A 16,133-nucleotide genomic window follows, 5' to 3' on the forward strand; every position below is an offset into this window, starting at 1 on the left:
GGGTCAGAGGCCAAAGGGGCGTGAGGGGTGGATTCCCATTAATTTCCTAAAAAACTCAAAATTCAACGAAAGAGGTGCTCATCACTTTTAGATGTTCAAGTGCATAGTGTGGAGGATGCCACAAGGCCTCGAGGCAATCGGATGTAAAAGACAATAGTTATGAGTTTTTACATTTGTAAATCGGTCAGATTTGACCCGAACACGGCAGGAAGGTTTTAAATAGTCTATCTCTAATTAGCCTTCTTGCTACTTTTAGATAAACTTTGGACTATAAAACTATGAATCATGTCACTCAAGCACTGAACACAATAGTTTAGACTTTTTTAATAATTAAATAAACAAACATATTCCTTCCGAAACAAGTCTTGTCCTAAGTCTTCTGAGCATGCGCAGTGCTAAAACGGAACTGTCCGTCTGTTTCCCTGGGTTACCATCAACAACTTCGCTAGCCCACAGTATCTTCAGTATGCTAGCGTGGCTTTAGGGTCTCGTGTATCATTATACATCGGCATAAAAATATGTATAGAATAGGTGATTAAGCTTGAAGAGCAGCACGGGAGGTTAATAACGTGTTTAGAGGCTAATTAGCTCGAGCGAATGAACCCCAGCTAGCATTTTAGGGAGCTGTTTACAGCTTTAGGATGACCGAGCAGGAGTACGGGACTCTTGCTTATTCAAAAAGTCCGAAAACATCTAAAAGAACAACATTTCAGGTAAACAAAATAAGAAATGAGCGGCTCAGTTAAACCTGATTATTAAAGGAGAATCATGTTAACCTGAAATTATGTCGCTTTAGGATGAACTCCAGGCTGCTGTCTCTGCCAGGGCGAGCAAAGCTAAGACAGATCAGTACTCCTACTCTGACGACTTCGAAGAAGATGAAGATGGTATAACGAAAAAGCGTTATTATATCTAAAAAGGACTTTAAGTGAATGGAGTAGGTCATTTGTGACAGAGGGATAGTAGCGAAGGTTAAAGGGAAGGCTTAAAAGATGGAAGTAAGACCTGCTGTGATGCATGGTTTAGAGACCGTTATACTGACAAATAGACAGGAAGTGGAGCTGGGGGTGGCAGAGCTGGAGATGTTGGGATTTTCAATGGGAGCGACTGAGATTGACAGCTTGGGTTAGGCTGTCAGGAGACAAAGCTAGAGAGAAGGTTGAGATGGTTTGAAGACATGCACAGGAGGGATAGTGAATACACTGGATAAAGGATGCTGCAAGGAGAGCTCCCTAGATGTAAGTGAAGGAGGACATGTAGAGGGTTGGTGTGACAGAAAGGGATGCTAGGGGTAGGGTGGGAGGGAAGAAGATGATTGATAAAAAAAAACCAAAGAGTTTGTTGACAGTTTATCTTTTTGTTTTTCAGATTTTTTAAACAGACTCCTTAAATTAAGAAAAAAGAAGACAGATCCTCTCAAAGCTGGGAAGAATAAAGCCAAAATCATTAACAACTTTGACCTCTCAGATGATGAAGACAAACACAGGAGGACAAAGAAGGTTTCATTCCTGAAAACACAAAGAATCAGCTCTCCCTCCAACGGCACCACTGCGTCAGAGTCACAAGAAAAAAACGAGCCCATAGACTCACACACGGCTGCACGTGATAGTTCTAATGGGTCAGCATCTTCACAACGCTCCACAGATGACGCACAGTTTAAAAATGCTCGTGTGGATTCAGCTGATCCTCAGATCACAAGAGAAAGCTCAAGTAAATCTCTGTCATACCAAACATCAGACGATACTCTCCTGGACATGCCTTTACCGTTACCATCTGACAGCAGCGTGGTGGAAACTCCAGGGCCAGAGCAAAAGAGCAGCTCTGCTGCTGAAGAAAGCTCACAGACTTCACAGTTATCAACATGTGACCTGAACCACACAGCTTCAGCAGGTCTGTTCAGTTTAATACACAATACTGCTATCAGGAATCAGTGCAGATTTTACATTTAGACTTACACCTGTCACTATTCAGATAGTGTTTCAGAGAGGGAGCCACCAAGACCCAAACCCCGGCAAAGGACCCTCGGATTGAGCTTTCACACTTCAGAGAAGCCAGCTGAAGACTTTCAGGATCTCAGCAGGCCTCAGACTTCTTCTGTATCAATTCCTCTCTCAACTGATACATCTGGCACCATAGCTGTAAGGAGCTGCAGTCCAGCTGTGCTTTGTTAATCAGTGTTTTAAGCTGCAAACTAAAATGAAACTTTTCATAATCAGGGGATGTTTGTGATGTTGTTTCATCATAGTGGACAGAAGGAGACCACACAGTTTCACCCTCTTCAAATAAGAGTGCACGGTCTGCACTCCTCACAAAGTCCACTGTTGATTCTGGATCGAAAGGTAATGATCATAAAAAAAATCTTCAGAACCTTTTTTTCTTTTTATTCAGGAAATTTTAAAAAAAGGGCAACTACAGATAATATGGTGTGACGTTAGCAAATCGTAAGGAAGACGAGAATAAAAATACTTTTATATTTATAGGTATTGGAGTTTGTATGCAATTATTGATTAGTTATGCACTGACTTGTGCAGCATAATTTAACACAAAAAATATTCATTAAAATCTGGACTTTAGAAAAATGTGTTGTTTAAATATTTATTTATTTTTTTAAAACCTACTGTGGGAGAAAAATCAATAAATCCTCATTATAATAATCATTAAAAAGTCAAAAGAAAATAACCAATATTTTTGCTGTCTAATTAATGCTCTTAATATTTGTTTTATTGTTTTAGATGGCTTTATTTCTGATGACAGCAAAGAGCAGGAGAGGAACTACTCCACATCATTTGAAGAATTTACTGTAAGACATATTCTGCACTGTGTAACTCCGCTGTGAAGTTTAGTTTTTTTTTTTTAATGAATCACAGCTTATTCTGAGGAGAGCTCCAGCTTCAGTTTGTGTGGGTTTTCAGTCACTCGGCTGATGGTAGTCTTAAGCGCTTGAGGCAACAGGACTGTTTTGTAGGTTTGTGAAGATGTTACACATGTCATCCAAGAGGCTTCTTATGTTCTAAAAACTGATGGAGAATTCTTTGTATTTAACCTATAGCGAGGTCGTCCTCTTGGAGGTGGTCCTGAGAGTTGTTGACCCACCTTGTAATCATTAAAGGTCACATGAGGGTCTGAAGGTATGAATCAAGGCATGCGTCATTACGCTGCATTCCAGACACATAAGCCTAACACATAGAAGAAGCCTTGTGGATGAGAGGTCAAACATCTTCATGAACCAAAATCAAGTCCAGTTGCTTCCATTTCAAGAGTCTAAGAGCTCAGTCTGTGCATTGTTGTCTTCCAGGGATGCTCAGGAGATCCCTCAGCTCATCTCTCTCATGTCTCTGAGGAATCTGTTGAAGCAAGGTTGGTAATCAAGCTGCAGTAGCAGAGCTCTATGTGTGAAGCAGACCTGATCACTTAGCTGGCCTTTCTGTTGTTGTTTTGTTTAAATTAGGACTTTGAGTTCTCACTCTAAGACCACTCCAAGATCTCAGAGTGCATGCTCCAGGAAAGTGGAGTCCAAGTATTTGGGGTCTCTCAAAGTTCTGGACCGTAAAGTCTCTTTACAAGAGTCTCAGCCACAAGAAGCAGATTCCCTCCGAGCTGCCATTTATCAGGTCGGTGTGGTACTGAGGGTGTTGTCTTTTCTATTTTTTTTTACATTGTCAGCCATGCAGTGGAGAAAAGCACTGTGACGCACCCTTATTTCTACAGTTAAAAGTCTGTGTATGAAAGACAATGAAAACCTTACTCAGCACTGCTCCGAGGAACCATGCAGCTAAATATAGAGTAGTAGTAGTTTTACTAATCTAAATTAAAAGAGTGTTTCATAATCGTGTGAGTTGTTGGGAGAAAACAATGTACTGCACATTGAACATTTAGATTTGAATGAATGTGTGTTAAGAGGGCCTCAGAGTATCAAAAGCACATTCTCAGTCCAGTAAAATCCACCCTCACTTTTACAAGGAATGGCTCAAAAAGAAGAAGGAAAAGTCGAGGGAGAACATGCAACTGAAGAAGAAAGAGGCCATGTTGAAAGAAAAAAAGGAAAAGGTGAGTCATCTGTGTTTTAGACAAACTACAGAGCACCTTACAAGCTTCAAAGATTACATGGATGCTCTTCAATGTTTTTCAAAAAACAAACAGGAAGAGGAGGCTAAAAAAGAAGATGCTGTTGCGTTCTATGAGGCTTGGAAGAAAAAGAAGGCAGAAAGCCTCAAATCTAAGGCCAAAGAGAAGGAAGCTGTGATTAGAAAAGAAGAAAAAGCAGCTGAGGAGAAAGAAGAAAAAAGGCAGACTGCTCAACAGGTAAAAGCATATATCACTCTGACACCTATAATGAGATTGCTTGTGTGTATCCGTGAGGTTAATTTGGTATTTTAATAACAATTAAAGGTGTTTGAGAAATGGAAACGTGAGCATGATCATCTGCTAAAAGAGAATTACAGAAAACAAAAGGAGGCTGAAAATAAATTGAAGCTTAAAAAACAAGAACAGGAGGAGGCAAGAAAAAGGGACAGCAGGTCTGCCTTTTCTAACTGGTGAGTGGAAATCATTCATTATTAATTTGTCCCATTTATTTAAAGGTGATGAAAAGAGATATCTCTTTTTTTAAGGCACTGAGAATTCATTTTTTGCAGAATGGTCTGAACAGATCCAAAAGATGACTGAGCTTTGCTTTTAGTGGTGGTAATACATAGATTTAAATGTGCATATATGTTTAATAAAATTTGTAACAGCTGTGGTGCCGGGTTGAAAAATATCGCCCACTAGATGGCAGTCAAAACTCAGATTTTCATCCACTGTTTATTTCTCAAAAAACCCCACAAAAAACCTCACAGAAAAGTCATGTATACTGATTTTTTAATCCTCTTTTTTAACATGATTAAGGTGTGAAAAGAAGAAAGAAGTTATCGATGACAAACTCACGTCAGAGCGCACAGAAATCAAAAATAAAGCGGAGGAGGAGAAATACATGAAGGAAGAAAGAGATAAAATGGCTTTAGAGATGTATGAAAACTGGCTGGTAAGTAGAATTATTAACCATTATTATCAGCATCTGAGGTGCTGCTCGCCACATGCTTTTTTGTTCATGAGACAGATGGTCTCTCGCTTAGCAGTCACGACCAGGCTCCAGTGTGAACTCTTCTTTTGTGACTTCTTAGATGGTACTGACAGATTTCACTGCTCAGGAGGGGAAAATCTGAACGTTCGACCAACTGTTTCAGCATATCTTTAATGAATATTTAGTGAATTGCTTCTGATTTAATGCTTTTACCTCATTCTGTTTCTGAGAATTTTTTCTGAAAGTTTTTAAAATAAAAAAAGTGTGATAGCTTAATAAGATCAGAACCTTACGTTATATAGATGATAGATTAAATCAGCATCTAAATATATTTTTTTTGTTTGTGTAACTTTTTGGCCAAATGAGCCTGCATTGTACACATAAAGCTCAAATTAAATATGTACAGTACTGTGCAAAATTGTTGATCCATCCCTCATTTGTTTATATTTTGCTTCCAAGGAGCCAGTCTTGGTGTTGAGTGATAGTTCTCCAGGCTCTCTGAAGGTCTGCTGGACATTTTTGAACTCAATTTTAGAGGATTTCTTTGTTTTTTCTTGTGGATCACCATGCAGTAATAAAAGTATTCGTATGAAATATTGACTTTCAAGCTTGTTGGTATTGCACCAGCTATGGCTCAAGACTTTTGCCCAGTATTGTATATCCAGCCTTACTCCCTCTTTGATTAATCATTTCCTGACCTCGGAGTTTTATGTTGTGTTGCCTTGGATGTGCGTGACTCGTAGCGCAGTAACTCTCTCCATTTCATAGAGCTTTTACAGCAAGACCACAGTTATGAAATTGTACACGTGTCTTGAGATCATAATGGGTGTGATCTTTGACTCAGAGCTTTGTTTTGTCTGCCTGAAGTCCATCTTCCCCCTCGATGTTCAGACTAATTTATAGAGACGAGATCACATCATCCCTGTCACTACCTGTTACATATATAATTGATTTGAACTTTTATTAAGTTAAATATGAGGTTCACACCACTGTCCCACGGTCTTCTTAATTTCTGGTTGTATAAGGCGTTGTTATCAGGTGTACAAATCTAGTATTTTTGAATATACTGTAGGTGTGAGCAGTCCTTGTCCTTGTGGCTGGTGTCACAGATTTTCTTGTTGTTCTTTAGGCAAGAAAAGATCTAGAGCAGAAGAGACGCAGAGAAGAGAGACGGATACGAGAGATACTCGGAGACAGTCCACCTCCACCATGGAGCCCCCCAAATAAAACCATACCGTTTCGAAGATGATGAATAAAATGTAACATAACATCCGTGTAATGTCTGTTGGTGCTATGTTACATGTTTTTGCAAATGTAAGTTTTGTAATGTATGTTGTCCCCTGAGAGCTACTTTCATATGATTTTGTATTAGACAGCAGATCTAGTGTGTGTTTATATTTTTATATGTTTTCTAACTCAGATGTTTGCAAAATTGGAAACAATTGTGGCACAGAATAATTTTGTGATATGTCAAGGAAAAATTCATGTATTTAATTTTTTTAAATTGTATTTGATTATTTTTATAAATATGTTTATGCTTTAGCATGTAATAATAATAATAATAATAATGAATGTATTTAAAGGCCCTTTACAGGCACTCAAGGACATGTTACACCCAATTAAATATCATAGTATGATTGAAATAACAGTTGAAAAACAACTTAGAATTAAAAGTTAAAATAACATTTTCAATAAAACAGTAGACAATTAGGGCTTAACATGAGAATGTGCAGTAAAGCAGTTAACATTGGTTGTTGTTGTTGATTTTTTTGCTGATTCGCTTTTAATGTTTATTTTTGTCTTCAGGTTAAGAAGAACTCACAAACCTGCAAATGATTATTTTTTTGTATTGTAAGGGCATTTCAGTAATTACTTAATAATTCCTCACCCACAGTTATGTTTATAAGTATTTGGAGGAAGACAGGTTTTTGTATTTTGCCTCTGTACACCACCACAGTAGATTTTGAGGTGCAGACTTCCTGTTTTAATTCTGGGGGTTTAACTAAATATTTAATAATTGTTTTACACAGGCTCCTATTTTCACAGCTCAAATGGAATTAGAGAATTAACTGACGAGCAGTTTCCAGGAGAGGCCGGTACCCCTGTTATTTGATAAGTAGATAAAAGATTGAGAGTTTATTTCAACTGTTGAACTTCTATTTGGTGTCTGTCAGTGTAAATCTGGCCATCGTTAGGCAGAAAACAAAAATAAATCAGAGCGATCAGAATACTGTAGGAGCAGCCCAGCAACACTAAATCCATCTACTGTTCACTTAAACGTCATCAGAAATGATCTGAGTGAAAGGGTGGCTGTCAAGAAGCCATTCTTAACGTACTGAAACAGGGAGAAAATGCTGAGGCATTTGAAATGTTTGGAGGAGGTCAGAAGAGAGGTACAACAGTGAATGGTAAATGGCCTGTATTTGTTTAGTGCTTTACTTAGTCCCTATGGACCCCAAAGCGCTTTACAGTACATTAAGTCATCCACCCATTCACACACTGGTGATGGCAAGCTACATTGTAGCCACAGCTGCCCTGGGGCGCACTGACAGAGGCGAGGCTGCCGGACACTGGCGCCACCAGGCCCTCTGACCACCACCAGTAGGCAACGGGTGAAGTGTCTTGTCCAAGGACACAACGACCGAGACTGTTGGAGCCGTGGCTCGAACCGGCAACCTTCCGATTACAAGATGAACTGCCAACTCTTGAGCCACGATTCCCCCATTGGAGCTCTCCAGTCATCTATATATCTCTGTGTTGTATCCTCGCCGATGTTTCAAATAAAGAGGATCTGTGACATTAGTGCGGGACATGTAGGAGGCCCAAAATGCAGAGTCATCGCTCAGATGTGCCCAGAGATCACGGTGACTGTTGTCGAGGTCAATGGGTCCCGTTAATTCTCATTCATGAAACCATTATCTAAAAAGCTGATCTGAGGATAGTAGGACAGGATTAATTGTTAGAGATCTGGTAAACCTTTAACTAGCAGCAGTTGGTCATAGACTGTATTGATATGCTCACCTTTGAGATTCAAATGCAGCATCTCAGAAATGCTTCAAGCTTCATTCGTTTATTTGACAGAATTCTAAACATGGTTTAAAAAACAACTTTAAATTGGTTGTTTTCTTGGCATGGAGTTGGCTTTTAACTGTAGTTCACAAATTTTCAACAGGGTTGAGGTTAGGGGTTTGATATTCCAGCAGTTCTTCATGGCAGGCTTGATTCTTAGTGGTCTCTGGGTTGTTGCTGAACATCCTAACCAATTTCATCTCATATAGAGGGTGACAGTTTGGGTCTTCGTCCAAACCTTGGCAAAGTGGTGACACATTTGAATAATTTGTACAATTGTTTGAACTAATGACCCTGGAATCTGCAGTTGTTTAGAAGTGGCTCTAAGAGACCTGTTGTGGAAGTTTTCCATTAAATAAAGCCTGCAGACGAGCGGTGAGCGGTAGCTAACATTCTTTAATCAAAACACAAAGAACAGACAAACCCAGCTGGTGGAGAGCCTGCATGATCAAATTTGGGATCAAGTTCTGGATGGCCACGGATTTGGAGACAAAATATGTCTCCAATGCATCTTACTTGGGAAAGGACCCCTTGGGGTGAGAGGCTGGCAGAGAACGTGGTCATGAAACTGATGGAGCTGTTTTTGACTTTCTGAATCTCTCCTGGTTGGGGGTTGGGGGAGGGTGTGTTTGCACGACAAAAGCAGGAGAACAATGGAGCTGAAGGCCTCTCAGCGGGGTGCTAGGAGGTGTTAGGTTCAGGGGAATTTACGCAAATTTGCGCAGGGGCAGACGGTCAGCAGAGTCTCCCTGAGTCTAACATGGCTCTCAGTTAAATACCTTCTCCAGGAACAAAAGGCAGTACACAGCTGTTTCACACCTTAAGGTTCACACTCCCTTGCTACCTCACAGATTCCTCGAAGAGACAAAAGACTCTTCCTGTGGAGTTGTCTGCTTCCCCCAACTTCCTTACTAGACCCCCACCATTTGGCTTACTGTATGAGTGTGAGACATGTTAAAATTCAGTGGCACCAAGGCATTATACAATAAAATAATGTGATTAATATATAAGTAAAAGAAATTCCTATACAGACCTTCCTGACTATGAAGCTATGATTCTCCCTTTTAGATCTCCACTGAGTTCCTTGGAGCTTTGCATTGTTCTGAGAATTGGTCAGTCGAATAAGTACTGTCTTAAGTCATGAAAGATGGATACTATACAATTATTTCATCTCGGAAAAAGAACAACTACCATGACATTCATGTCCATGATGATTGTAAACTTGTAACCACAACTCTAACGGTGTAAAATGCTTTTACTTTGAAGGTATGACGCCGGAAGTCTGACCAGTAAATAAATAGTGGTTTCTCCGAAGAAGCGCTTCACTTTAGGTTGAGGTCCAGGTAAGGAAAGTTGTTGCAGAGATTTCATTGGTGTGATTATCCGTCGAGCTCTGGTCTGCTTTCATTTATCGCGTGTAACGGAACCGTGGCTGTGGGTTTGACGCCGGGACAGGACACATTTAGCGGAAGAGCTAACACAGTCTGCGCATTACTGAAGTTCAGAGACTGTCGAGCTGGCAGAGGTAACGAACCGTTAGCTAACCCGCTGACTGCAAACACTCACCCACTCATTCACTCACTCACTCATTCTCGTGTTTAGTTCTCCCTGTTTGAAGGAACAGAACTTAAAGTAGCTTCATCGTTCTCCTGTCGATGTGCCACATCAACGCGGGGCAGCTAACGCGAACTAAGTGAAAGGCATCACCGATAAAGGGCTCATTTTTCATCTCTGCTTGACGTGGCTGAGCTGCAATAAAAGGCTCTTTATATTCCACCAGGCTACAACGGTGCACCTGGCAACTATTACCGCGGCACCACCGAGGAGGTGAAGTACTCCCGCAGGAGGATTTTAGACAGAAAATCTAATTATTTGGGAGGAGCCACTCCCCTCTGTGTGTAACAGGGAATCAGCTTACCTGGCTTCCACTTGCAAAGTTGAGGCATCAGCAAAGCAATTATTTTCCTGTGGTGGAACTAGTCATTACTGTAATTTTCTGTTATTTTGATAGTTGGATGGTAGCGTTTTACTTGCTTCTTATTTACTAATATTCCAGTCATCATCTGCAGAGAAACTGGATCTATAACGTTTAAACTATTAGAAATATGTTTGAGATGCTGTTAAAATGGTTTGTCCTCGACTATTTGAGCCACAGTTTTTTCATATACATACCGACTTTCATGATAGCAAATTCATTTTTAAAAAAAGATTGTTGACAAAGATTGTATTGTTATGAAGCTGAAATTATGAGTGAGATAATTGATTACTACTTACTCTTCAAATCCTTATAAATTGTTTTTTTTAAGTGATTTGGAGCAGAAGCTGTCCAGGACTCCTTGGGACCCCCTCCTCTTATTTTCTTATCTGGCAAACCCACTGATAAGCTGTTGGCAGGCTCTGAAATGTGTACAAATAAGGCTTGCTTGATGGGTACTTTATCTCTTTATTTGCAGGGAAGTGCGTTCACTTGATAACTTTATAGCTCTGTGTTGTGTCCTCCCCAGATGTTTCAAATAAAGAGGATCTGTTGCATTGGTGCGGGTTACGTAGGAGGCCCAACATGCAGCGTCATCGCCCAGATGTGCCCGGAAATCACAGTGACTGTTGTGGACGTCAACGAGTCCCGAATCAAGGCCTGGAATTCTGACACTCTGCCCATTTATGAGGTAGCGTGCCATTATTTAAAAAAAACAAAAAACGTGGCGCTGAGGATAGTAGGACAGGATTAATTATTAGAGATCTGGTTAAACTTTAACCAGCAGGAGTAGGTCATAGGCTATTATCCTGATATGCGCAGCTTGAGATTCATATTCAGCATCTCAGAAAAGCAGTAAAGTGTTCAGATTCATTAAAGTGTTAAAGGAGTAGGTGTAGCCAGGCAACAGTTCCAGGCAAATGTTTTTGTAAAACATTGCTCCACCTCATGGACAAAATGAAACCTAAATTACTTCCAGACTGTGTTGCAATTTTTCTACGTCAACTCTGACCACAGTGTATTGCATCATCGTGAGTAGTTTAAGGGTAGTCGGTGGTCACTGTGAGCTCGTTTATTTTTCCTGCTGTCTTACTAACACGGCCTCTCACTTCCTCCCATTTCAGCCTGGACTGAAGGAGGTGGTTGAATCATGCAGAGGAAGAAATTTGTTTTTTTCCACAGACATAGACTCGGCTATCAGGGACGCAGACCTCGTCTTTATCTCTGTGAGTCCATCATTTGGCTCCACACACACACAGACACACACAGCCTTAGAGCCCGACTGATCCTGGATATTCGGTGGTTGAATATAAGTGAAAGATGTCTGTCAGTTTTCAGTTGTATTTAAAAGAGGAGATTGTGGCCTTATTATTTAACTTTTCAGCAACGTATGTAACATGCTATGCAGAACACGTTCTGCTCAGTTGTGATGTGTAACGGCTCTGTAATGACACAGTTTCTAATTTACTCCAATTTTCTCCTTTCTGCATTAAGTTTCTATCTTGTTCCAAATATATAGTTCAACACAGGCCGATAATGATCGACCAAAATTTCATTAGGGTTCTCCACCACACACCATTTTTGCTTGTTTGGTCCACTGACATAATTAAACTGCACCTCTCCTTGCACTCCTTCTCCAGGTGAACACCCCAACAAAGACGTACGGGATGGGGAAAGGTCGCGCGGCTGACCTGAAGTTCATCGAGGCGTGCGCCCGGCGCATTGTCGAGATGTCCGACGGCTACAAGATTGTCACGGAGAAGAGTACGGTGCCAGTGCGCGCTGCCGAGAGCATTAGACGGATATTTGACGCCAACACCAAACCCAGCCTCAACCTGCAAGTGCGTACCGTCACGTGAACAAAGCTCTCCGACCTTTGCTGAGCTGCTTGTTTCTAAAGTTGTGCTGCCGCTTCAGGTGCTGTCCAACCCAGAGTTCCTCGCAGAAGGAACGGCGGTGCGGGATCTGAAGGAGCCAGACCGTGTCCTGATTGGTGGAGATGAGACGGCTGAAGGTCAAAAGGCGATCAGAGCGTTGTGTGCTGTATATGAACACTGGGTCCCCAAGGAGCGCATCATCACCACAAACACGTGGTCATCTGAGCTCTCCAAGCTGGTGAGTGAACCTCTGGGTGAGGTCGACCACAGAGAACGGTTTCAGTAAATCTGGATTTATCAATGGTTTGCAAAACAAGGCCAGTTTTCTTGGAAAATATAAGTCATAATCTCTTATGATTAATATTTTTGATATTTAACAGTCAATAAAAAAATAAATTACCAGAACTACATAGATTAGATTAGTGTTTATTAATCTGTTTCCAAATAGCTGCTCTTTATTTAATCCGTATATTGAAGGGTATATAAAACATGGAAAAAAGGTCAAATAGATGAACTCTGCTTGTACAAAATAAACTGCGTAAATTATTAAGACATCAACTTTTACTTTGTGCTGTCAATTAATTTCTATAATCAGTTTTAATCAGCTAGTTGTTACTCATCTGTATATGAAAATCAGAAATGTGAAACGTCACATACAAGTTGGTGGAACCAGCGAATACGTTGTATTTACTTATTTATTTCATGTGTGTGAGACGATCCACTCCACCCTACCTTTCAGTCTTGTCTGTGAAGCGGTTCTTTTATGCAGGAAATTGAGAAGTGCTCTGGCTGAATGTTTCCATTCAGTAACATCTTTGCCCAGTGCCAGTGCTCTATAAAAGCTCTTAGAGTTAGTTGCTGGGCGTCTCTCCTGCCCTGAGTCACATTTGATTTCTGTGGCTTCTTGGTTTGCTTGTTGGACTAAATGTCCTCAAATACACCATCTCTTGACTCATGCATTCACTTGCACTACGGATCATATTGATTACACACACCACGGCTCAATTTCAGGTCTTTGTTTGTTCGTTTGATTAAAAAATATCCTTCTGTCATCACTGAGCGACCTGGTGTATGAGAAGTGTGTAAGTGATTATCACAGTACTTGTCCTTATCACAGAGCTAAACGAGTATTCCTGTGTCTGTGTGCAGGCAGCTAATGCATTCCTGGCACAGCGAATCAGCAGCATCAACAGTATCAGTGCTCTGTGTGAGGCCACTGGAGCCGACGTGGAGGAAGTGGCCAAGGCGATCGGCATGGACCAGAGAATAGGGAACAAGTTCCTTAAAGCCAGCGTAGGTGAGAGACAGTTTGTTTGTTTTCACATCCGCTGAACACGTACGAATGTTTCCCGTTCATCTCTTTGCTTTTTCTGATGCCTCGTACAGGTTTTGGTGGAAGCTGTTTCCAGAAGGATGTGCTGAATCTGGTGTATCTGTGCGAGGCCCTCAACCTGCCTGAGGTGGCTTCCTATTGGCAGCAGGTGAGAGCGACGCTCCTTTAGATGTGGAGGAGTAGTGGCTGAAGTCAGAACCCCTCCCGAATGACTGAACACTTCGCCTTAGGCTAAGGGAGAGCCCATCCACCCGTTGGAGAAGGGTGGATGGGCTGCTCCATTTTGTGGCAAAATCAATGCACAACATTTTGGACATAACGGTTTATCTCCAATTAAACAACTTGTACATCTGGTACTGAGTAGTGACAGTAGCGCTTATTTATTTATATTTTTTAAGGTGATCGACATGAATGAGTACCAAAGACGACGGTTTGCCTGCAGGATCATCGATTGTCTCTTCAACACTGTTACCGGCAAAAAGATCGCCCTGCTGGGCTTCTCTTTCAAAAAGGACACAGGTGACACGAGGTGGGTCTCCTCCTTTTATTTTGGCCATTTTTTTCCGTTTTGATTCACTTGAAATGGCTTTGTTAAACTTTTGTTAATCATAAACCTCAGTGTGTGAAAGGATAATGAAGAGCCCAAAGAGTTTGCTCTTTGTACATACAAAACCTGCAGAGTCACTGCTGATTGCTTTTATGTGCATCTGTGAACTGTAACCTCGATCGGAGCTGACATCAAGATGTTTGTGTGTGCACGTGTGTTGTGTAACTCCAGGGAGTCGTCCAGTATCTACATTTCTAAGTACCTGATGGATGAGGGCGCCAAGCTGTTCATCTATGACCCCAAAGTCCTTAAAGAGCAAATCATTCACGACCTCTCCCAGCCCAGCATCTCCGAGGACAACCCAGAGAGAGGTGTGCGTGCGCTTCAATACATTTGTGTGTTTACCAAGGTTACAGTTTCCAGTGCAGTACTGAAAAACTCATTGTGTACTTTATTTTTGTCAACACCCTGATTAACTTCATGTCTGTACGAGTGAACCAGGTGGTTTAGTGTAAATACACCTTTAGCTCACTTCAGTACCTGGCTGCAAACAGCTTAAATAAACATGACTGTAATGTGGTGATAAGTGAGCTATAGAGATGCTGCTCTGTGGGTGGTGTTACCTTTGTACAGGGCATTGCTAAGCAAACTGGTTACAGGCTCGAGCTTGACACTTGCAGACAGGAGTGGTAATGATGTTATAATCAAACGCTTTAAGATTAAAACTATTAAATGACTACTCCTTTTCTGATAATAAAATCTGATAGGACTTGAAAATAAACCAGAATTCCAGGATGTATTTAATAAGATTTATAAAACTGTAACTCTGACTGTGCTGTAATAGTTCAAATCTTCTGTTGGGGAGAATTTAACTCAACAAAGTATATCGTGTCCTTTACACCCACCCATGTTATCTTTGGGTGGGTGTAAAGGATATTTTCAAGAGAACCTAAGATAGGATAGGGACACACCATGTCAGAAGGGACTAAACTTCTTAAACATCGCCTGTTTTTTGCTCCATTCCTGCTCCATATTTTCATTCTTGAACTTTGGTACAATTCACATTTCAAAATGATCATTGTTTGGCTTTTACTGGGCCTTGGTGCAGAAAGTGTTTTAGTCTTTCCTCTCTTCTGATTGGCTGTCCCTCACAAACAGAAGGTGTGAAGAGCAGGCGGGCGTGGCAGCTGTAGCAGAGAGAACCACATTAGATATTGCTTCTCTGTCACTGAGATCTCAGTAACTTTCAGTTGCTTTATCAGTAACTAAAGTAGCAGTCGCTAACACCAATTTGTTTTGACTGTTCTTCATTTTTAGTGTCTGAGTTGGTGACTGTGACATCAGACCCTTATGAGGCTTGCCAGAGCGCTCATGCATTGGTCATCTGCACAGAGTGGGACATGTTTAAGGTCCCAGTTACATTTTACTACTACTTTTATTTTTTAAATGCTTCATATTTGAGGAATATGTGAGAAAACATTTTAATAGTCATATCTGCTTAATCCCACCACAGGAACTGGACTACGATAAGATTTACAAGAACATGCTGAAGCCGGCTTTCATGTTTGATGGCCGCAGAGTGCTGGACCACCTTCACCCTCATCTCCAGAGCCTCGGCTTCCAGGTAAGATTTACAAAAAAAAGAAGTTCCAAACCCTCCATCATGTAAAATTCCAAATCTGTGTGAACAAAGAAAGTACTTAAGTTTTTTTTTTTTTTTTCCTGTCTGCAGATCGAGACCATTGGTAAAAAGGTGACACCGGCACGAATCCCCTACACTCCAGCAGCTGCTGGTCCTCGAATCACTGCCAGCGACGTTCCCACCAGCAAAGCAAAAGTCTGAAACTCATTTCTTCATCACTCAACATGCAGCAGATTCCTCCTAGCCTTTTTTCCCCCTGTAGCTGGTGAAACAATCCAGATCCTTCTCCCTCAGATGCTGTATCATGCCTGATGAACAGTGTGTGGGGGAGATTGGATGAGAGCTGCTGATCCTTGAATCCAAAATTTGTGAATGATTGTTTTTTGTTTTTGATTGAAGCATTCCTTATGTGGTTAGTTTTATACATTTCACATGTCAGGTACACCTGTTGTTGGACTCTTTTCTGATGAACACTATCAGCCTGAGTGCTATATTTACTGTACAATCAACTATTGTTCTAAATCACAAATTTTATACTTTTTTTTTTTTGAAAGTATTTTTATAAATCTACTGTATGTTAGTCTGTCCTCAATATCTGTGGCTGTTTACTCAAAAGGGCCAATGCAATAAA

General features: G+C 40.9%; 2 protein-coding genes across 5 annotated transcripts; both read left to right on the forward strand.

Moving 5' to 3' along the window:
• Window positions 1–437: 437 nt before the first annotated feature.
• Window positions 438–6,785, forward strand: map9 (microtubule-associated protein 9). Of its 2 annotated transcripts, XM_063475299.1 has the most exons (13): window positions 438–713; window positions 797–887; window positions 1,369–1,890; window positions 1,972–2,138; window positions 2,246–2,339; window positions 2,733–2,800; window positions 3,296–3,357; window positions 3,449–3,611; window positions 3,961–4,047; window positions 4,141–4,302; window positions 4,390–4,535; window positions 4,885–5,020; window positions 6,189–6,785. In XM_063475299.1, exons 1-13 carry the CDS (start codon window positions 642–644, stop codon window positions 6,306–6,308), a joined length of 1,890 nt encoding a protein of 629 aa, XP_063331369.1. In that variant the 5' UTR covers window positions 438–641; the 3' UTR covers window positions 6,309–6,785. The 2 variants fall into 2 exon arrangements, with proteins under 2 accessions (XP_063331369.1, XP_063331370.1); XM_063475300.1 differs by lacking the exons at window positions 438–713; window positions 797–887 and adding an exon at window positions 903–1,238.
• A 2,617-nt stretch (window positions 6,786–9,402) lies between these two features.
• ugdh (UDP-glucose 6-dehydrogenase) lies at window positions 9,403–16,133 on the forward strand. Of its 3 annotated transcripts, none has more exons than XM_063475302.1 (12): window positions 9,403–9,471; window positions 10,633–10,794; window positions 11,228–11,329; window positions 11,744–11,944; window positions 12,021–12,218; window positions 13,130–13,277; window positions 13,367–13,461; window positions 13,712–13,842; window positions 14,092–14,231; window positions 15,178–15,269; window positions 15,374–15,484; window positions 15,593–16,133. In XM_063475302.1, the coding sequence occupies exons 2-12, from the start codon at window positions 10,633–10,635 to the stop codon at window positions 15,701–15,703; spliced, it is 1,491 nt and encodes a 496-aa protein (XP_063331372.1). In that variant the 5' UTR covers window positions 9,403–9,471; the 3' UTR covers window positions 15,704–16,133. The 3 variants fall into 3 exon arrangements, with proteins under 3 accessions (XP_063331372.1, XP_063331371.1, XP_063331373.1); XM_063475301.1 differs by having other exon boundaries at window positions 9,427–9,653; XM_063475303.1 differs by lacking the exon at window positions 9,403–9,471 and adding an exon at window positions 9,713–9,955.

This window comes from Pelmatolapia mariae, linkage group LG6 (assembly GCF_036321145.2).
Source record: "Pelmatolapia mariae isolate MD_Pm_ZW linkage group LG6, Pm_UMD_F_2, whole genome shotgun sequence".
In the NCBI taxonomy this organism is placed as follows: Eukaryota; Metazoa; Chordata; class Actinopteri; order Cichliformes; family Cichlidae; genus Pelmatolapia; species Pelmatolapia mariae.

What these genes read in the sequence shown, in the direction of transcription:
- ugdh (XM_063475302.1), top strand. Translation starts at nt 10,633, where the DNA reads ATGTTTCAAATAAAGAGGATCTGTTGCATTGGTGCGGGTTACGTAGGA. An exon ending in CATCTGAGCTCTCCAAGCTG is followed by an intron (nt 12,219 to 13,129) that starts GTGAGTGAACCT and finishes GTCTGTGTGCAG; the next exon opens with GCAGCTAATGCATTCCTGGC. An exon ending in TGGCTTCCTATTGGCAGCAG is followed by an intron (nt 13,462 to 13,711) that starts GTGAGAGCGACG and finishes ATATTTTTTAAG; the next exon opens with GTGATCGACATGAATGAGTA.
- map9 (XM_063475299.1), top strand. Translation starts at nt 642, where the DNA reads ATGACCGAGCAGGAGTACGGGACTCTTGCTTATTCAAAAAGTCCGAAA. An exon ending in TCCGAGCTGCCATTTATCAG is followed by an intron (nt 3,612 to 3,960) that starts GTCGGTGTGGTA and finishes CACTTTTACAAG; the next exon opens with GAATGGCTCAAAAAGAAGAA. An exon ending in TGAAAGAAAAAAAGGAAAAG is followed by an intron (nt 4,048 to 4,140) that starts GTGAGTCATCTG and finishes AAAAACAAACAG; the next exon opens with GAAGAGGAGGCTAAAAAAGA.